The 22,550-nt window shown below is 43.9% G+C and overlaps 1 protein-coding gene across 2 annotated transcripts; it reads left to right on the forward strand.

The window, feature by feature from the left end:
• The first annotated feature begins 790 nt into the window (after positions 1–790).
• Positions 791–22,392, forward strand: CABYR (calcium binding tyrosine phosphorylation regulated). 2 transcript variants are annotated; one of them, XM_045850173.1, is made up of 6 exons: positions 791–843; positions 3,265–3,437; positions 3,533–3,586; positions 17,056–18,291; positions 20,330–20,925; positions 22,309–22,392. In XM_045850173.1, exons 2-5 carry the CDS (start codon positions 3,290–3,292, stop codon positions 20,914–20,916), a joined length of 2,025 nt encoding a protein of 674 aa, XP_045706129.1. In that variant the 5' UTR covers positions 791–843; positions 3,265–3,289; the 3' UTR covers positions 20,917–20,925; positions 22,309–22,392. The 2 variants fall into 2 exon arrangements, with proteins under 2 accessions (XP_045706129.1, XP_045706130.1); XM_045850174.1 differs by lacking the exon at positions 22,309–22,392 and having other exon boundaries at positions 17,056–17,391; positions 20,330–21,241.
• The last annotated feature ends 158 nt before the right edge of the window (positions 22,393–22,550 follow it).

Here is a 22,550-nt window from a genome sequence, read left to right on the forward strand (position 1 = left end):
TATTTAATGTTTGATTTCTAGTGGTTCTTGTTGCTTTTTAAACATTTAACTGTGAATTACCATGATGATTATGGTGGTGTTTGATGCCTGGTACAAATATGTGAGCCTGAAAGGGTGAAAGAGCAGAGAGAGGGTATTTTAAACGAGTCCATGTTGCTTCAGTTTGGTAAAACTGAGCTGTTATGGCACAGTACTTGTTTTGCAGCCTGTTGCTGGTGAACATACGGTTTTGGGAGGATAGATTGCGGCTGAGCTACTGCAGGAACCCAGGTTAGAAACAGGAAGCTTTGGGATTAATGCTCATTTGCTTTCCACAGGCCAGTTTCTCAAGAGGAAAAGTGCTGTGTTAAGTAAAATTATTCTTTTAACACTAGTGTTTCTTGTGTACACCGTGTCGGAAATTGTTCTTCCAAATGGTGGAGAATAACATTATGGGGGGAGGGGTAGTATGAAGAGGAGAGGAGGTAGCAGAGAGCTAAGGCTGCCATAAATGTATTTCTCATTTTTTACAAACCAGCACTTATTTTAGGTTGAGTGACCGAAAGCGTAGAGACTGTTGCCTTGCTCTACTCCTGGACTCGTGGCAATTCGAAAACGTGGAAGCATGCCTCCCTGGCCCACAGGATTCCGGCCTTTGTCCCTTTTCGCCTCCCCATTGGCTGAGGTCGCCGGGGTCACACCTTCTCTTAGGCTGTCCTTAGCTGCTGCGCGGGGGTGGGGCTTTGTGACGCACGCCCTGACGTTCCCCCGGGTATAAAAAGCCGCTGTGGGGCGGACTCCTTCAGGAGCCGCCTGCAAGGAGGCAAGGAGGAAGCACATTAGAACTCAGCCGAAAAGGAGAAGGTGGGGCGGGTCTCCCTGCGCCCCGAGGCAGTTAGGCGGCAGTTAGGACCTCGAGTAGTCTTGGTGAACGGTGGATTCTTGAAGTGTCGGGGAAGGCGCCACGGGAGGGGCGGCCCGGCCCTTGGGGTCGGGCCCGCAGATCTGCTCCCCGGCCTCTCCTGAGCCAGTTGACCACAACTCGATACCCTCTGTCCCACTTCAAACTGCCTGCTCCGCCAAACTAAAGGGCAAAACGAGCCCAGACCCAGCGGGGCCCACAGGCCCCGGAGTAGGTCTTTAGGGAGTGAGTGGTGTGTGCTGGTTGTGTTCTCTGTGGCTCCGATTCCGTGCCCTGGCATCTTCAGCCCAAGGCACTGTTTTCCCCGTGCAAGCGGTACCCCTGGGGTAGTGGGGAAAGGAAAGTTAACAGTTTGGCGCGGGGGGAGGGGGGGCTGGAGTTGTAACATTTGTTAGGTTTTGATAAATATTCTTTAAAGGAGCCTGGGGTGGAATTATTAAATTACCACGTTCAGCAACCTTGGATGTCTGTATTGGTGACTTCACCGATTGATATAGTTACGCTTGGTGTCACAGTATTTCTCAACTTGTGGACAATTCCTTGTATGGGATTGCGATGTAAAATGCTCGTTCCGGTCCTGGGGCACCGAATGGCCCCACACATTGACAAGGAGTGGGGTGAGGGCGCTGTGTGCCACCTAGCTTGAGAAATGTTAGGATCACTGCATAACTGGTTGCCCAGCAGTTGGTAGCCGCAACTGCTAAATGACTACAGAAGGGTCCATCATGGCTACTGGTAAGCCACTTTCAAAACATGACCTATCTGTTCACACTAGGGTGCAAGAGGTGTCCTTTAAAAAAAGAATTATACACACATGCATGTATGTGTCATACATGTAATTACTGCCTGGGTCCCTTAACATTTTAGTATTGCGCTTGCCAAAGCTGCCCTACTAGTTTTTAAAGGTGGTTTAATTCAGTGAAGCTCCTTTTAGATGATATTCTGATAGTAAATTTTCATTTAGGTATTTAGTATATTTAATTATATTCTCAAAGGGATTGCTCTAGCCAATCCAGATGTATTTTTTTTTCCTGACCTTAGGGAAGATGAAATGTACCTTTTTTATTTAAAAAAAGGCACAAAATAAATGGGCTTTCAAAATGCTATGATACCTTAGTTGCTTTTTATTAGAGATTGGCCCCTATATAATTGCTGTACCTAAACTGCCACTTAACCCCATGGAACTCATTACTCTATTTACTGTGGGGATGTTGTTGAGGACATGGTTCATTATATCACATGCTGCTCTCCTCTGTCTGAGGACCCATGGGAGAAATTTCTCTTGGGTCTCAGTGTCCAGAATAGCTCTGATTCTCCTAAGCAACTGATTTTTTTTTTTTTTTTTATCTCAGGAAACCTGAATCACTTAACCGTTGTCTGTTTTGTGATGCCTGCTTGGTAGCTCAGGGACTGATTTGACACCCTGACCTCTACAGCTTGTATGGGAATACTAACCTTACCTGTAGCTTCAGCCTGTTTTTCCTAGCATAATTCTTTTCTTTATCTGACTGATTTCTTTTTAATTTTGTTGTTTATGTGTATTTGTAAACCTTCTTAAATTGTTTTTTTTGGAATGAAACAATGTACACACACAGGGACACACGGTTCAGAGTGGCAGCCTCTGGAAATCTGGAAACTACAGGTTAGACCATGCAATACCCTTGCTACCACTTAAAATCCAGAAATCGGGGGAAGGGGGAAAGAGGAAAAAACTAGAGCAAAGGTTAAGGGAAGATAGAGAAACATGTACATGGTGGTGAGTGGTGTAATACTATGTGTAACTTAATACCTATTCTGGTTGTTTTAAAGAACTTAAAGCTTAAAAATGTATTCTTAAATATTATCAATGTGTCTAGGGACATATTTAGAAAAATAGTCAGGGGGGGGACATTTTTTTGAGAAACCCTGCGTTGTGACTCTACTTCATGCATGCACAGAAAAGCCGGAGCCTGTGTGGGTTGGAAGTATGTTGTTCAAACACAGATAAATGAGCTTGATATATTTTTCTTGGCATTTTCTTGCACAAAATATTTACTGAATTTTACAGAAACAAGTTTCATTTGTTTGGTTGCTTTTTTGTTCTTTGTTTTTAATATTCTGGGGCTCCCAGCAGGGCTTTTCCCATGGATTTCTGTAAACAGGACTAGACTACTCACCTGCACGTTGAAAGCTATTGGCAATGTGATTTTTTTCAAAAATTACCATCAAGAATTAGCCCATTTTGCTAGAAAAAATACTGACAGAACTAAAGCTAATTTTAATAGGAGATAGATTTGTTCTTTGATGCTATAGTTAACTCATAAGAAATATTTTAAGAAAAACTAATCCACTATGTATAAGACTTTATTTTTTCTTCATTACAGTTGAGATTATAGACATCCTGCCAAAATGTTTTCTTCAAAGCCCAGACTTGTCGTACCTTATGGCCTCAAGACTCTGCTTGAGGGAGTCAGCAGAGCCGTTCTCAAAACCAACCCGCCAAACATCACCCAGTTTGCAGCAGTTTACTTTAGAGAACTCATTGTATTTAGAGAAGGTTTGTAGTTGCTTCAGATTATATATTTGTTGCTATGAAAAAGCATTTTAAGTTGGGAATTTTTTGTATCTGATTTCCTGTATTTATCCCTTCAGGGAATGCTTCTCTGGATATAAAAGATCTGGTTAAACAATTTCATCAGGTTAAAAGTAAGTACCACAAGTGGTAGTGGTTTAATAACTCTAGTTATAAGTTATTGCATTAGTAATAGCACATACTCAAACCTAAGAAAAGTGCCCACATGTATTTTGTTTAAACAGTCATACTGTTTATGTTAAATAATCAAATGGAGGCTTTATTTTTTATTATTGAATCAGATTTAAAAAAAAAATTGGGACTGACATTTGAGATTCTAAATCTTAAAAAGGCAAAAATGGGAAACATCTTTTGCAAACCATGTGGTACAAGGAGGCTTAAAACAGTGTAATTTTTCCAGTATGGTGGACTGTCTTTTGGGAAGTACATGTACTTGAAGAGGATTGAATTTTGTAGTAATAAAGACTTAATTATAATGAAATACATTACTTAGAAAAGTTGTATAAGCACTCCTGCCCCACCATGCTGGTTTGACTGCAGTCCAGGTTGGAAGACAGGAAATCAATCAGTTGTCACTGGCCATCTTTTCCCTGTGTCCCTCTATGTGATAGAGGGAGACTTTTCATAGAAAGTGGCCTCCTTGGGCCTCTGCGATAGAAGGCTGTATATCTTCTTTGAAAAAAGTTGTTTTATGCATGTGTATGTAAATGTCTGTCTTATGTGAATGTGAAACCGAATGGACAGAGGAGCAATGAAAAAGTCAGAGGGGTAGAAATGAGAAAGTCCAAGTTTACATGATGAAAATTTGGGAAGATCACCATAGCAAAAGCACATGTATTGGTCAAGGTCCAAGGACAGGCACACATGTCTAAAAGAATGATTAAAAATAAAAGCTTTTAGTAGAATTTTGTGGAGAAAATGGAGGCTCATGGTCAGAGTGGGAAATAAACTGAATAATTCTTGCTGCATTGGCAGACCAGCATTTTGGAGTGATCACAGAGAAAGCAAAGATAGGAGCAGTGTGTCTCAGCCACTCTTGTACTCTGCCATTTTGGCGTTGGTAATAGACAAGATAGGGAGAAATCAGGAATAAGACCTAGGAAAAATGTGAAAACCATGATAGTTTGGACCTGCAGTGCAAGAGACATCCAAAACAGAAAGCGAGATTGAGAATAACAAGAGCCAGCATTTTGAAGGGCCCTGATGGCATTCTCAACTTACCATGGAAACAGGTCTGGGATTTGCTAGCCACCAGCAGGGTATCCAGATAAGTGCAAGAACATTGACCCTATCCCCCTTCCTCATGCCAGGAAGTCAAGGCTGTTAATTGCCTTTGTACTTGCACCCTCTATGCCAGGAGCTATGTTTCAGAGCTATGGGAGTGTGCCCACTTATTATGTTTGAAAATGATGATAAAGTCAGTGAATCTTTATGGGGGAAGCTAAGTAACTGGTAGCTTTACAATAATTTTTATTTATTTACTTTCTAGAGAAAGGGAAAGGGGAAAGGAGGAAGGAAGGGAGAGAAACATTGATGTGAGAGAGAAACATTGATCAGTCACCTCTTGCATGCTCCCAACCTTCCTAACCAGGAACCTGGCCTGCAACCCAGGCATGTGCCCTGACCAAAAATTGAACTGGTGATGTTTTGTCTTACGGGATGATGCCCAACCCATTGAGCCATACCAGTCAGGGCAGCAAATGGTAGCCTTTGAGGCTAATTTGTTTACTGAAGAATTCACCTACTATTCAACTTAGCTAGGAGACGAAATCAATGTGGATTTTGGTCCAGCTAGGTTAATGTCTTTGAATCTCAGGGTTCAGAATTAACATACTGAACTAGTGGAGCAGCCCTGCTCTCAGCGGAGGTAAGGGTAGGAGAGTCTGCTGCTTTTCTCCTTTAGTAGCTTCCCATATCAAGGAAATTGACATAGTGGGCAGATAAGCCCCGAAGGAAGCTCACGGTTTGGCTGTAGAAACAACTTTCTCTTTAGGCAGTAGAGTAGAAATGAATATTGCTTGTTCTAGTTTTCCATGGACATGAGAAGGTAACATAGAGGTATGACCAGAAAATATAGAGTTTAATATTACCATCTAGTATCAGTCTGGCTCATTTGTCTGTTTGCCTTCCATTGCCATCTCAAACGGACACCCAGCATCCATGAGCTCAGGTCCTGTCACAGAGACAACACAACACTCCAGAAGAGCATCACTCTGGGCCAGAGTGGGACTATCTGGGGATCTATAGGCGCCATCAGGTTTCCACGTGGTATGGGCATATCCTCCTACCTTCTGACTGGTTTAATTTTCCAACTGCTAGCCCTGTGGGAGCTCTGGGTAAATTTGGTGCATGGTTGTTCAGTTCTCTACAAAGCAAATGTAAGGTATAAATGCCAGGTGGCATCTTAATAGGACTTCCCTTATGTGGATCCCAGTTTTAAATATGGGTGGTGGCACTTGGAATACCCTACATGTTGTACTGGTCCCAAGGGTTGAGGCTCTCCCAGGCTTTCAATGACTTGCAATATGGGGAGGTTAACTGTTCTTTGAGCACTGATTCAAGGGATCTTTTTCTTGGTCTTTCAGTCTCTTCAGCATGAGTGAGGCTAGATCAGCCCAAAGACAAGCCCAGGTATGGGGACTTGGTGATGTGGGCAAGAGCTAACTTCCCTCCCTCATGCATCGATCCCCACTCATCTCCCAGATGTCAGATATGAGCATGGGAGACATGCACCCAAAGTTATTCCCAAGCTGGTTAGTTCACTGCCTGGCAGCCTTACTATTACCAAGCTGGCCATATGCATGGAAAGCATGGAGATAAGTACATATCATTTGTTTAATTTAAACTCTTCATCCTGGGATTTTTCTTAGAAGGGGCCCCATTTGGGGGGTGGCCTAACCATAGGACCAATCATGTTTATCCATCTTTCCATTGACTTCAACATTTTTTATAGAGTCAGGTGATGGATGAGGGAGGAGGAGAAGGAACAGACATGGGAGCCAGCTCTCCTCACTTCTCTGTTGTCTCTCATCTCTCCCACCAGTTCCCAGAGCCTAGGGCCTTTACAATGGCCTGTGACTCTGTCTAAGCCTGTGTTGTGGCACTTCAGCCACACATACCCATCTGCAAAGCAGCTCACACTGTGAAGCACTGTCTTGGATCCTCCTTTTGTTTTCCTACAATTTGGTTAAAGAGATCTCACTACCATATGAATCAATGAAAGCTCTGCCATTGTTCAGTCTTCTTAAGAGAGTTTCTAATAAAAGTGAATCATTAATTGAGGGGATTTTATAAACTCAGGCAATATGTGAAGTGCCACTACTTAATATATTCTAGGGAAAGAAGGAAATGGAATTTATTGAGTGCTTGTTTTATCCTAGGCACTTAAAATAATTTTGCCACTTCAGTTTGTAAGGTAGGTGACATGATTGCAGTGTTACTCAAGAGAACTTGGATGCCTGGGAGTGATTAAATAAGTTGTAAGCTTCTCATTATTAATTGGTAGAGATAGAATTTAAACTTAGATCTTCCTAGTAGCATGGTTCATGCTCTCCCCACCATAGAGTAACATTCTAGGATCCCTCTGAGAAAACCTTACATTCTTGAACTGAGTGAAGGGAGAGGGATCTCAGCTTCCTTTCCCCCCATCATCTCCCCCTATTTCACTCCCTCCTTCCACCACCTTCTTACCTCAGAAGCTGAAGCCCAGATTGGGCTACTTCTGACCTTGTCACCATCCAGTGAAGAGGTCACTGGTTTCTCCTCCAGAGTGGCAAGTGAGATGTCAACCTCACCATCACCCTCCCTTCTCCTGAGCTTGAGGCCAGTTTCCAGAGTCAGCCCCCCTTGGCTTCCAACACGGAGAGGGAATAACCACCTCTTTTGAAGAATCAAGAGCTCCTAGCCCACCTGAATCCCTGAGTGACCCTGGTAACTTTTCAAACTGATCCTGAGCATTGCTGGGGTCATATGACAGTCATGGACCGCTGCCGATCACTGGGCCCGGTCTTGATTCCCTTGCAGCACCATGGAGTTATGCGTAGCATGAAATAGTGTCTTGAGTTTATTGATATTAAATATTCATAATAATGTTTTTAGTTCTCATGCCAAAGCTTATTTTTATACATTCTTTTTAGTTTGTCATGCTTTTTAAACAAGGAGTATATATATTTTGGGGCTAACAATACTAAATTTTGGGACACTGTGGTGCTACTGTGTACTTACTAGGGTGTTTCCTTCAGGTGAGACTGTACTGACAATTCCTTAAACCAGGTTGGGCATTGTACCAAAATGACCCTTTTATTTCTTGAAGCCTTTCATTTGCCTATGCAAGGTAGTTAATTTCATTACCAAGGCAGGAATTCCATTAAGTTTGAAAAAGGTTTGGATGATTATCTGGTAATGCTGGGAGGAGGACTTAGGTCCTTCATGCTTTCCCATTCTGGTAAGACTAACCAGAATAGTCCATACTGAAGAAGGCAAATAAATCATAGAGTAATGGCACAGTCAAGAACTGGGGTCGGACAAGGGACAGAAACACAGATTTAGGGTTAAGAGAGGAGGGGGGTGGCCCTGGCCAGGAGGCTCAGCTGGTTGGAGCATCGTCCGTACACGGAAGGGCCACAGTTCCAATCCCAGTCAGGGCACAGAGCTAGGCTGCAGGTTGATCTCCAGTCGGGATGCCTACGAGAGGCAGCTGATGGATGTTTCTCTCACATTGATGTTTCTCTCTCTTTCAAATCCATAAAGCATGTCCTTGGGTGAGGACTAAAAGAAGAGAGAGAGAGAAGAGGGGGTTTCTGGGTGGGAAGCAGATAAGGCAACCAGGAGGGATGAGGCCAGGAAAGCTAGGGATGAGGTCAGGAGCAGCAGTGAGACAAGAGTAAATACATGAAGGAAGAACATCTTGCGCCTTATACATTTTCACTTGCTCTGCTTCCCAGAAACTCTGGTGGCTCCCTATTGTTTACAAAAATCTAAATTCTTCAGTGTTCCAAGGATACTTTTGAAAAATATCAGACTAGTATGTATTGCTTTCACATAACCTATGTTTATTCTGTTGGTCTCTGTCCACTGAAACATTCATTTGCTCTAGAGGAAAGGCAAACACAGCCTGGGGCAAGAAAGTCATTACTGGGCATAGAGTTTCCCGAGTTCACAGCAAGGAAGCTAAAACTTTGGAGTTTTGCAGGAGTCTGTTTTTGTTAAGAGAATATTTTCTTGGAGTTTTAAGAACTGAGTTTTGATTTAAGAGCTAAAGATAGAAGAACCAAGTTTTTATTTTATATAAGCCTTAGAGGAGGGGGAAGGGAGATAGGATATAAGGTCATTTCCTCCTGCAAAGGAAAGGGAAATGGAAGGTCCTTCTTGGCAGGGGGAGTGTGGTGCTGGGTGTGGGGAGTGCATGGAAAGTGCTAGCTGAAATTGAAACTGGGGGGAGTGGGGGAGGTAGAGTCTCTGATCCAATTTCATAAATCCTAAGCAGAAGGCCTGTTCTCTCCTGGGTATAGTCTAGAACAATGCATGTGTGTCAGGGAAGCTGTGTGGTTAGCATGACAATGCTATGTGACATACACTATATTTAACATCTACACTATAATTGTTGTGATCAGATACTCAGTAAATATTTGTTGAATAAATGAATTACATGTGAAGCAATGGATTGGAAATAATACGGTCTTTCTTAGTAGGACTGAAATGGTATTTCTGGTTTCCTATGATCTGTGTGTGGCTTTCAGTGAGTCCTCATTCACTGAGATGGCCCCAGAGTGCTGACTAGCAAGGAACCAGAATGGGAGAAAGTGAAGTTACTTAACCTGCTAGCAGAGGGGTATAGCACACAGTGTCCACGCTGAGAATAAAATAAAAGTTGGCCTCAGATGCTAAGGAGGACCAAATTAAGGAGAACTTCCAGTCCATGAGTAAAATAAGCAAACAGACCACACATTCTGCAAAGGAGAAAAACTTGAGTAGTAAATACAGCCGAGTGAGAGATCAACACCCAGAGCCCTGGCAATACGAGGTGTGCCGCTGCCAGAGGTGCCTGAGAGCCGGAGCTCACTCTGCCGTCCAGATTCCCTCCTCAGAGCTGGGGGAACCTTTAATAAGAGAGCAGTACCACAGAAGACTGAGCAGTTGACCAGAAGAGACTTTTAAACTAGAAGAGACAGATGTTTTTAAGATGGCCTTTGCCATTGGGAGATGAGCTTTTTAGTCCAAGTTGAGATCAGCTAGAGAAGACAAAGTGAAGCTTTCTGACATGTGTGAGTCATAGTGTGTAAATTTTGATCCTTTTGCAAGACCACGGCATGCAAAGCTTACTGTGATCTGAATTTATTCTTCCTCTGCCATTGTCTCTCTCATCTTGTATCTTCATAGACCTTAGTCATCAGGCAGATTGATTTATTTTGTTTATTTTTAGAGAGAGGGAAAGGGAAGGAGAAAGAGAGGGAGAGAAACATCAATGTGTGGTCATGTGGTCGCCTCTTGAGTGCCCCCTACTGGAGACCTGGCCCACAACCCAGGCATGTGCCCTGACTGGGAATCAAATCTGCGACCCTTTGGTTTGCAGACCGGCACACAATCCACTGAGCCACACCAGTCAGGGCTGATTTCTTAACAGAAACCAAAGACTCCAAAAGATAATAGAAGGGCATCTCTAAAGTACTGAAAGCAAAAAAATGCTAACCTATGATGAATATATACTCAGTGAATATATTCTTCAAAAAATGAAAGCAAAATAAAGAGATTCTTGGGCAAACAAAAACAGAGAGAATCAAATGCCATCGGGTCTGCTTTACAGGAAATACTTTTTAAGAAGTTCATAAGCAAACAAGGGATAAAGGGGAGCTTCCTAAATCTGGTGTGTACACATTAAACTTACAGCTAATGTACTCAGTGGTAAATATTGAATACTTTCTCCTTGAGATTGAAAGCAGGGCAAAGTGTCTACTATCACCATTTCTGTTCAGCATTGGACTGTAGGTTCTAGTCAGTGCAATAAGGCAAACAGAAACAAAAGGGGAAAAAAGTAAAAGAAAAGGTACATTAGAAAGAAAGAAGTAAAACTGCATTTTCACAGATGACATGATTGTGATGGAAATTCAAAAGAATCACTGCCCTGGCTGGGTGGCCCAGTTGGTTGGAGCGTCATCCCCTACACCAAAAGGTGGTGGGTTCACTTCTCCATCAGAGAACGTACCTAGGTTGTGGGTTTGATCCTTGGTTGGGGCATGCTCAGGAGGCAGCCAGTTGGTGTGTGTGTGTGTGTGTGTGTGTGTGTGTGTGTGTGTGTCTGTCTCCCCCATGCCTTTCCTTCCCCCACCTTTCCTCTTTGTCTAAAATCAGTGAAAACATATCCTTGGGTAAGGATTTAAAAAATCATCTTCTTGATAACTAGCCTTATACAACAGGGGAGAGGGTATGGCACATAACCCAGATGTTTATGGACTGTAAGTTTTAAAAGAAGTGCTGCTGTATTATCCAGTTGTCCTAAATCTTAGGATAATAAATTCAACAAATACCCAATGAAAAAATGGGTATTACAGAGCTAGTCAAATAAAAACAGACACGGCATAGAAGCAGCAGCACATACCACAATCCCCCTTCATGTTTCTTTGCTACTTATAAATTATGCCGCATGTCAGTCAGTTTTCTGTTTCTCGCATTCAGCCGCAAGTAACAGAAACCCAGTTGACAGTGACTTAACAAAAAAATAAGATATCTAGAAGTGGTGTTCATTCTTCTGCCAATATTTTAAGAAAGCATCAATTATCTAGGCTCTCTGCTCTGTCATTCTTAGCATATTTTACCTGTCCCCTCACACCACTGCTCCAGGTATTACGTCCGCGTTTAAGTCAGAAAGGAGAAAGTGGCAGTGCCAGTGACACTTGTTCCCTTTGTGAAGAAGGGGAAACCCCGGAAGTCTAGCAGACTTCCCCTTCTGTTCCATTGCGCAGGGGAGTCAGATAAAATTTCTGGCGAGTAAAGTCAGAATGCATAGGACTGGTTTAGGCCTGGATTTTTCCACAGGGGGCTCTTTGGCATCTTGGAGAGGACAATCGTGCAGGGCCCCTGTCACAGCTACCCTTCTCATGTTCAAACAAAAATGACATAAAAGCCATCATACCCCTTTCATACCCATCGCAGTCACATATTCATCTGTTTGTGTGCGTCTGTCCTTCATGAGACTATACTCTTTAGGAGGTCATCTTCATCTTTGACTCTCAGTGTCTGCCAAATAATAGAAGCTATTGATTGGGGAAGGGAGAGAAGACAGGAAGGAGAACAGAAATGGAGTGCCTACTTTATATAGTCTCTGGTATGCCTCGTTTCAATTACTTTAACACAATAGTTGAAATCCTCATTTTAAGCTCTTAAAAATTATATATACCAAACCTATGAGGTCTCTGCAGAAGGTATCGAGCCATGTACTATGAAAAATTGAGATATTTATTGATGATAAAAGATACAAGAAGCATTGTATATAGGACAGTGATGCCTCAGTCCCCTTCAAGTAGGCACCTTGGGACCTCACATAGTTCTTCCAATAGCCAGCAGCTGCCCCATCATATTTCCCTGAATCTCACTGACAGTCTGAAATCGCTTCCCTTTTAAAGGTGATTTTAGTTTTGGGAAAAGCCAGAGGTCACAGGGCACCAAATCTGGGCTATAGCAGAGCTGAGTCACTTGGGTGATTTGATGTTTCTTCAAAAATCTCTGCATGAGACGTGACACATGAGCAGGTGCATTGTTGTGAGGAAGCTTCCAATCACCAGTTACCCATAGCTGTGGCCTTCTGAGTCATCTGAATAGTTTCCTTGGAGGATATTCAAGCTTAAGGCAAAATCTGATGCTGATTCATTGCTCTACTTTCTCAGTCATTTTGACTGTGACAGCTACACAGTACACAGTGCACAGATTAGTACAGTGAAGTCACCATTGTTTATACACGTGTATTCCAGTGCACTCTCCTTGACTGCCAGGTTATGTCGATATTGCGCAAACTGTTCTTGTTACATTAACAATGGCTGGACTTTTTCTGGACAGACCTCATTCTCACCTCCAGTCTTTTTCTCCTGTCTCCTCTCCAATATTCTCATATGTCCTGCTTTCTTACTCTCTTGTCTTTGACACCTTACAGGTTTCCTTAGTCCCAGAATATGCCTTTATCCTTATTTTTCCCCAACGGTTACTTGCCCCAGCAACCAAAGTCTTCACGTGAGTTCTGCCTACTCCAAGAAATACCGCATGCTTGCACTTCTGTTATCAGTTCCGTGGACTGTCAGTATCAGGGTTCTGCAGTGACTTGTAACCAGTCACTTCATTACACCTAAAAAGAATATGTATGCCTTTTATAGGGAGCAGTGCCTTTAGTTATATTCTTAATTCTGAGTGCCTGTGCAGGTTTTTGTTGTTTGGTTAAGTAGAACCAGATCATTGAGATCATATTGGGTTAATCTTCATAAGGCTGATAAGTAAGATCAACCTGTAGCAAATCTAGTCGACAACTTTTAAGAAATACAGTTTTCTGCACAAACATAATCTTCAGGTAACAGGTCAGCAATCTTTGGAATTGCTGTCTTAAATGATTAGAGAAAAGCTCTTTACCTTTCTTAATAAACAGGTAGTGATAGGAACTCCATATCAATTTGTTATATATATATGTGTAACTAGCATTCATATATTTGCTAACATTCTCTCATGTACTCTAAAAGCCATGGTTAATATAGTGCTTTGCATTTTCCTTTTCTTTCTTTTTTTTAGGTTTTATTTATTTATTTTTAGAGAGGGAAGGGAGGGAGATAGAGAGAGAGAGAGAAACATCAATGTGCGATTGCTGAGGGGTCATGGCCTGCAACCCAGGCACGTACCCTGACTGGGAATTGAACCTGCGACACTTTGGTTCGCAGCCTGCACTCAATCCACTGAGCTACGCCAGCCAGGGCCGGTGCTTTGCATTTTCAAAAACACTGTTTTAAAACTTAAGGCATAATAAGGCATCTGATCTCAAGTTAATCTTTTAGAATTGCAAAATATATTCAAAATAGTATATGACATGTGTATATGTGTGTGTGCATTTTATCACCCAGTTTAGGAAGTAGCCAATTTAATTTTAATCAAAGCTGAATTAAAGACATGAGGTTTATAACTTTTAATTTGATATCCTATTTCAAAACTTTTTACTTTTTATCTAAATTAAGTCACTCTCCATTTATCTGATTTACAGTTTGTAAAATACTTTGAGATAAATGGTTCCACTTAATCTCCACAAAAACTCAGTGAGGTCAGGATTATAATCCCTACTTTGCAGATGAAAAGAGGGTGAAGCTCAGGCTGCTGACTTGGCCCGGGTCATGCAGCTGGGACAGATACCCCGGGCTTCTCACACTCACTTCAGTATGAAGACGTCGCAGGGAAGGAAGCAGTGTCATAGATTCCCCAGAGAGTTGTTAATGAGTGATGATTACACAATGCTTTAGCTTTCCAGAATGACTGTTAATAGGGGACTTAGAGAGGTAAAAGCAGAAGCTGGGGATTGACCTCCTAGATGTAATTATAGCTGCCACACCCCTGCAAGGCAGACACTTTTAAAGGGCAGGTGGGCCTTTCCCGAGTCGCTGAAACCATATCATGTCAGTGGTGTGTCAGGGAGGTCCCTGCAGGCAATGTGGGAACTGCAGTAATCCAATCCCTAGATTGGCTGGGCTCTGGAGGACTCGTGGTAAGTAAATCACAAGGGAACTGAAGACCTGGGGAAACCGGAGTCATAGAGGGAGGCCCTGAGTTGGTGTCAGGGTGAGGAGGGCGGTCCAGTCAGAGGCTGGGCTGGGTTTGTGGTGGCGATCCTTACCCTCATGGTACCGCAGGCCTCGCATTCCTTAGGGAGTGGGCTGCTGTGCCCCTGGGCTGAGTGCCAGGGAGCTTCTCTGCATCTGGGCTTCACCCTCTGCTTTCCCTGCCAACCTGCACCACAGAGGGCTCTCCCTACACTCACTCTTACTCCTCACCCAGGGGCAGCCCGCTGTTTGTTGCTTGGTGCTGGGCTGCAGTCAGGGGACGGGGTTCTCTGGCCCAGGCTGACCCTGCACCCCTGGGCCCCTGGGCCTTGGGGTGTGACTTGCTCAGTGTTCCTGCTGGTCGTCCTCTGGCAGCCAAACTCTGCCTCGTATCTGAGGTCAGCCTTGAGCAAGTGTTTTCGGCCTCTGCCCCTGGAGTAGGAGACCTCTGTGTGGCATTGGTGTAGACCCCTGTCTCTCATGTGAGGCCCATGGAAAAGTGTTGTGAGTCGCACTCTCCTGGGATGGAGCCCCAGGCTCTTCCAGACTGACAGCCCACATTTGGCCTTCAACAGCATGTTGAGATTCTAGCTGGTGACACCTTACCAGCTGCTATGGCGGGGGCCCTCCTTTCCGGGCCCTGCCATAGACAAGAGTCTCATGGCCCTTTTTTCTTTGGAGGAGTTCCGGAGGCGGGAGAGAGACCCAAATCAGGAGGCCCCTGCCCCCACCTCGGTTTTTTCTGTCGAAAGAGACAAATTCAAACGAGAGACAGCGTGCATAGTGGAAATGAGATAGCAAGTTTATGTATGAAACACGCATGAGCACAAAGCTGCAAGCAGGCACGGCTAGTCTAAATGCCCCACATATTGAGGAAATAAAGTCGTTAATAAGTTTATTAGTAAGTTTGTTCTGTACACTTGAGCCGAGGCTACAAGTGAATTCTTAGCTAATCTAAGTATGCAGACTATTGGGATTCAGGGGTTAGACACCTTAATCAGCATAGTCAGGAGGAGGAGGTTCCCTCCCTTCTCCCCCTTCTAAATCTTGGGCACAATGGATAGCTACAAAAGCTTTCTTTCTCAGTTAGTAAAGGCTCTTTGTGTTAGTGGATTTGTTACAGAGGCTCCCCTCCCAGTATAGGCCCCTCTTTTCCTCCTGTGCAGTTCCCACTTGTGATGTTCAGAACATCGGGCGATCCTAGTGAGACTGTTACAGAAGCCCCCCTTCTCAAGGACTCACCTTGGTCCCCTGTTTTTGCTTGTGATGCTCAGAACACCTGGCTATCTTACGAAACTGAGCTCAGGACTGCTGAGACACTTGGTGAGACAGGACTTCCTTTTGCTTCTAGACTCCTATATTGAGTTCTTCGTTAGATTGTACTGGCCAGGGCCCTGCCTTCATTTCCCCATTTCCCCTCGGGCTGCTCACTCCTAGCTGCTACCTAATGGAGGGGCTGGTTGCTCTGTATCAAGTGGTTGCTTTGTGACTCTGTTGGGCTCAAGAAAAGTTAACGTGAGATTTATCTGGCATTGCCTCATTCTGCAGCTCTCTATATACATCAAGTGTAAGACCAGACTTATTTAAGTAAAATTTCCCATATTCACCCAGCCAGAGTTGTTCTTGTCCTCCTCTGAATGACCCCGGATCTTTATTAGAACCATCATTAGATGACCGGTTAGGGAAATGAGGTTCCTTTTCTAAGCAGGGGGTAGGTAACAGGAGGTGTAGCTTTCCTTTTTCTGTCCATGAGCACTTGGTGCGGTGTCCATGTCCAAGAGTTAAGACAGCTGACGTGAGTTTACAAGAAATCAGCAGCTACAGTGGAAGGAGACACTGGAAGACACTGTTCTCCAGGAAGCAGCTGAACCTATGAAAATGTCTCCAAAGTTCTGACTCGAAGCAAACACATTCTTGTGAAGCAAATTCTACTTTTCCTACAGATTTCACTATAATATTAGGGAAATGCTGAAGATCCTCAGTAAAGTAAGCAGATATGAAAAGGATGAGTTACGACTAAGGTGGTTGCACCTTAGTGGCGTGGGTGACGAGCAGAAAGTGATTTTCGTTTTCCAGCTCCCGGAGTTTCTATCAGCAGCAGTCTTGACCTTCTATGCAATCAGTGTCCCTTATGCCTGAGGATTCACTAAGTCCACACACACAGATCCACAAATCTCATTTCTGTTTTTTGTCTGGATCAGCAGGACTTTGGCTGCATTATCCTGCCTCACCAGCAGGTGCTACCATCTTTACATTGGAATATATGTTTCGTGATATAAAAACATCCTGATAGTCCTAGTCTTCCAATTCATTACATTAAACTTTATACACCAGTTTCCTTAAATTGAGGAATGCTTTTATTAATATGACAGCACTTGTCTCATTTCTGTGACACTAGGTGAAGATTTATTGGCCAGATTTAAGTCTTCCCCCCTTCAGCGGTTGTGTGTGGAAGTTTGGGTCAGCAGCTTTTTCCACGGACGTTTTCACCTTCCTTATTTCTAGGCAGAGTTGGGGTCTTCCCTTTGATGTTGGCCAGTGGAAAGTGGTATCTGATTAGTTTTGTCACTGTGCTACTTGGAGACACTTATTTTTAAGGAGATGAACTGAGGGAGGCATCTTTTAAGTGGAAAGAATGAGAAAGTTTCATTACCCACATTAAATCACAGATGTTGAAGATAAAGCAAAACTTTTTTGTACTTGTGTATATAGTATTGACACTTGAATGTTTATCCTATTGTTGCTTTCTTTAAAATTCTTTATTTGGGGGATATATTTTATTAATTGTCTGGCTGTTGTTTTAGTTGAGAAGTGGTCTGAAGGAATGTCACAAGAGAGGAAACCAGAATGCGCAAAAGAATCAAGAGGACTATCTATAGTTTCCCAAGAACCTTCACGGATGGAAAAATCTACGAACACAGAGGAGGACAGTGTAACTGGATCACTCTTTAGCAACAAAACCACGCAGTTCCCATCAGTTTATGCTGAGCCTGAGGAGACAACTAAAGCAGTTCGTGGTCCTTCAAAACCATCCACCCCCGAGATTCCTACCCCACCCTCATCACCATGTCCAGCAGCTGTCTCACCAGAGTTTGCCTATGTCCCAGCCGACCCAGCTCAGTTTGCTGCTCAGATGTTAGGTAAAGTTTCATCTATTCATTCTGATCAGTCTGACGTTTTAATGGTGGACGTGGCAACAAGTATGCCCGTTATTGCCAACGAGGTGCTGAGTTCAGAGGCTGCTGAAGATAACGTGGTGGCTGCTTCTGTTGTGTATTCTGGAGAGGGGGTGGCAGTGCAGGTGGTGAGCCACTCCCCTGTCCATGTAGATTCGGGTTCTAAACCTAAAGACAGTAAGGCTGAACTATCAACGGCTTCCTCACTCCCCTTGCAGGATGAACAAGAACCTCCTGCTTGTGATGCAGCTCCTAAGGTCCCTTTGCAGGCTGGTCCTGAGGTTACATCACCCATTCACATATCATCCATCTATAATGATGAGCCTGTGATTGAAGGAGTTGTTTATGTGCAGCAACCACCAGAACAAATAGTTTTCCCTGATCGCGCTGCTAGTCTTAAAGAGACTGAGCTGTTACCATCAGGTAGTCCCACTCTTGTAAAGACAGCCTCAGGCATGTCTGAAAAATCTGTAGGTTCTGCAAAATTTGCACAGTTGGAGGATGCAAAACATCCCTCATTACATATGGAGGCAGAAGCAACTGTTATGATCTCTGAAACCTCTTTGAAAGGTCTGCTTGCGCAATCCCTGGATGTAGAGGGCTCTACCAAAGCAGTAGGCTCTGAAAAATCTCTGCGCCTTGAAGTGGAGATCATTGCGCTAGTCCCTGGGCAGGTGGAAAACCCTGAATCCCAGGAGACGGAGATCAAAGCTGAGGTCTCTGGGGAAGCCATACAAGCTGTGCACTCAGGTGCATCTATAAGATCATCTAGTGGCCCCCCCAAGCCTGTGCCAGAAGGGCTTACTGAACCAGAAATCGAACCAGAGTGGGAAGCAGCACCTGAACAAGGTTTGATGGAACCAGGTAAGGAAATTAGATACTTATACCATTAAAAATTACATTTCAGGTAACGTCTGTATTTTAGGTAACCATCTAGGTAGGCTCCCTGCAGATTGGTCAAAGTCTTTATTTTTAATAGTTTTTAAAATGCCAGACCTATTTAAAGGCTTTGTTGCATTTGAGATTTTACTCTTATGAGTGGTTTTAAGGCGACATCAAAATCTGGCCTCCAAGTTTGGTCATCTAGCATCTAGCCACTTTCATGGTTTTCTTCTGAACCTACTATGTAGTGAAAAACGTCAGAGCCTGTTGTCAGGTACAAATACAGTCATGTGATCTGAATACTCCTATTGCAAAACTGTAACTTAGGAGGTGGTATTAGAGATGTCTCACTTGTGGATGTAAAAATCAAACTACAGCAGTGCATTTACCTAGGCCATGGCATTTAAAAAGTGAAAGAAATGGTGGTGTGTTTGACCTGCTTTCGCCCCTAGTCAGGAGAGCTCTGCAACCAGGTCTGGGGAGCTGGATCAAGCACCGACTTCTTGCCTGGGAGCTTCCCGCAGCGGAGGGAGCAGCTCCAGGGCCGGATGGAGAAGACAGGTCAGGCTGAAGTGCTGTCACACAGGGGAGCAGGGCAGTAGTGGCAGCAGGAAGGTCAGGCAGGCACTTGAGCAATGTGGGCACAGCGAAAAGGACTGGCTTCCTCCCATCGGTTTCCTCCCAAGCGCCCACACCAGGCTGCTTTCCTGACTGCTGTGAACTATCGCTACTGCTTTCCTGTGACACAGACCTGGTTTGACCTCCATCTCTATCTAATGATGGCACTTGGTCTGCCCCCCTCCCGCCCCCCAGACAAGTGCAGGGGCCCTTCTCCCTTCAGGGATAGATGGGACGTGCATGGGCCAGCCTCTCCCATTCCTCTTGCAGAATCTCTCAATTTTGACTCTTAACAGAGCCAGAATGATAAATGTTTACAAAGCAGGTGTTCATAGAGGTGAAATTCTGTCTGGCAATGTGACCGGGATCCTGCACAGCTGAAAAGGCTGAGGCCGGTGCTGGGGGTGGCGCGCTGGGACTGGCATTGCACTTGTGGCTGTAGCAGCGCTGTCCTAACCAGTTACTGTTCTCAGCTGCTTAACTGTTTCTCATGTAAGCACTGAGAGGTTATTTAACAAAAACACCGAAGGCTTGGCTTATGCGTATTTTTAAATTAGCTTCAAGAAATATCAAAAGTATCTGAAGCTATTGACAACACACCAGCTTAATCATGTGCATATCGGTGGTATTTTCTTTCCTGGGGAGGAGCAGCTGCCCCAGGGACGGGCGGCCCAGTGTTCCTCGGTGAGCCCCGCACGTGCGGGCACAGTGCAGCTCTTCCGTCAGGAGCCTCCCCCAACCCCATCGTCTAGGGCTCAGTGCTCTAGGGCATTCTCTCTCCATTAGGCAAACCAACCTTGACCTTAGAGAGTCCTTGGTGGAAGTAGATGCATGGCATGCCTAGACCTCCCTTTATTAAAGAACTCTAGGGGACCACCCAGACTTTCACTGCCCCCTAGGATGTGGGGTTTCAAGCCTTGCTTGAAAGGGATGCTGCTCTGGGATTCTGAGTGTGAGTTAGATTGGGTGATGACAAACTAATGGGAGATAACGGTGCCTGTGAAGAGCCAAAGATATTTGATCATGTGATCAAAAGATGACACCTAGTGCAGACATTTTTAGTAAAGATGAAAATCACTATGCAGATGTGGCATGAACCCTGTTTTCAATGGCTTCACACACAGTACAAGTACCTGGAAACAGCAACTTGGAATGAGATTGCATCTTCAGCCACAATTCGTGTCCTTGCCACGCACTATCACAGCACTGTCCTCATCTTCCAGCTGTGGAGAATCTCTCTCATACTACCAAACAATTCACTTAGCCCTCTCTATAGCATGCTTTATGGCACATATTACTACAGCTCTTTGTTTATATGTAAAAACATTTACAAAGATATTTCTGTGCATAGCGCCTGATACAGAGACCAAACCTTTAATGCCTGCAAATTTTTTTTTTATAGCAATAGCAACAAGCGAAGCAGGACAACCACCACCATATTCTAACATGTGGACCCTTTACTGTCTAACTGATATGAATCAACAAAGTCGCCCATTACCGCCACCTGCACCTGGGCCTTTCCCCCAAGCAACCCTCTATTTATCTAATCCTAAGGATCTACAGAATTCACCGAAAGTCACTTCTCCAACGTATGTGATGATGGACGACAGCAAGAAGACCAGTGCCCCACCTTTTATTTTAGTAGGCTCAAATGTTCAGGAAGCACAGGACTGGAAACCTCTTCCTGGACACGCTGTTCCCCAGTCAGACACCTTGAAGAGATACGCTGCGGTCCAAGTACCCATTGCTGTTCCTGCAGATCAGAAATTCCAGAAACACCTCCCAACCCCCCCGAATGTCAGTCCGCCTACAAGTGGACAAGATGGCCCCAGGCCACAAAGCCCAGTTTTTTTCTCTGTTGCTTTCCCAGTAGAAGATGTAGCCAAAAAAGGTTCAGGATCTGGTGACAAACGTACTCCCTTTGGAAGTTACGGTATTGCTGGAGAAATAACCGTGACTTCTGCCAGTGTTCGCAGAGCAGAAACTTAAAACTGGCAGGTAAATTTTCCTACCATATGTGGGCCTTAACACACGTGTGTTTTCAATATTTTGATTTGTTGACCTGGAGACTGAGATTTTTTAAAAATTGAATTGCATTGAAACATGCAGTGAGTTGGAGTACAGTCTAATCTAGCAAGACTGTCTCCAGCTTCCTTCCCACCAGTTACTGACATGCACACACGTGACTACACCATGACAACTCACAACACGGACTTGGTGCCTGACACAAGGACCCATCAACCCAGCCACCTTTGAATCCCTGCTTCTGTGTATAGCCCCCATGGGAGATGCTAAAAGTGGGTGGATTTTTTTTTAAGGGGCACTCTTATATGGGAATTCACAATCTGGCATGTTTAAGGGGTGGGAGGGGCAGAGGCGAGCCATAGAGTTGGGAACACCTGGAGAGCAGGGTGTGAGATGAGAGATTCTATATGGAATATCTGGTCAGTGTAGCAAGAGTTCCTTCCCTCTTAAGAGGGAATATTTCCAGCAAAATGGACAGGTTGGAAACATTAAAGAGCTAAAGAGACAAAGTGCAATTAAACATAGATAAGAGAGTTTTTACTGTCACTTAAAAATTTTTTCAATCAGGACTTAAAGCCAATGCTAGTCCCTCCTCCCCATGTGTAAAGTGGGCAAACCATGGAGCCTACGCTTTAGTGGAGGAAGAGGACCGAAAAGTAAATCAGTGTGTCAAGTCTTATGAAAAAATTGAGGTGCAGATACAGGCCCTCCTTTAGTAGGCTCAGATGTAAACTGGTTCCTGAGAATGCGAGAGGCCAGCCTTGCAAAGAGCCCAAGGGCAGGAAAGAGCATGGGGGTTGGAGACTCGGCAAGCAGGACGAAATGAGGTGGTGGGGAGGGTAGGTAAGAGGAAGCTAGAGACATGAAGAGGGAGATTTGGACTGAATGAGAAACCAGAAGAATGACAGATCCTGCTCCCTGCTATGTGGAAAAGGGTTACAAATCAGGAGGTCATCAGAAGCAGGGAGGTAAGTTCAGAGTATATAATAGAGGAGTTATGACTATACACCAGAGAGTTCAGTCACTTAAAACAATCTGTGGGAATTTCAAGCTGAACATCTGAGGGAGAAGAGCTAGGTTTCATTCACAGGATAAGTAGTTATATTTAAGGTGCTGGCTCTCAGTTATCAAAATATGTTGAGGCTATTTCTTATCCCCTTTTTAGACTTTTAGGGGAATTGTCAAAATGGCTGTTTTCAGGATGAACTGCTAGGATATTTTCATGCAAATGCACAGGTAACTGACTAGGTTAAAGCTTAGTAACAGCAGGAGGGTATACCTTGCATTTCTGATCTACTCATTTCATATGCTCAGTTTCATGATTAAATAATTCGCCACTTACATTATTTCTAACAGATGCTGGAAATGAGGCTGTCTGAGTCGACTTTTTTAAGATCGAGTCTGCCACCAAGCATAATGGATCAATAAACTGCATGCAAGCAAAGAACCTTGTATTCTTGCTTGTTTTGTAATTTAGGAGGTATACGAACAACACAACCTTTAAGTTTTTTCAGACTTGTGACATCATAGTATTTTCCAACTCGTGTACACATTGTTTAAAAAACAAAATTTTCTAGCTTTTCTAGCCAGGCACTCCC

Source organism: Phyllostomus hastatus, unplaced genomic scaffold (assembly GCF_019186645.2).
Source record: "Phyllostomus hastatus isolate PE091 unplaced genomic scaffold, TTU_PhHast_1.1 phas_contig_80, whole genome shotgun sequence".
Classification (NCBI taxonomy): domain Eukaryota; kingdom Metazoa; phylum Chordata; class Mammalia; order Chiroptera; family Phyllostomidae; genus Phyllostomus; species Phyllostomus hastatus.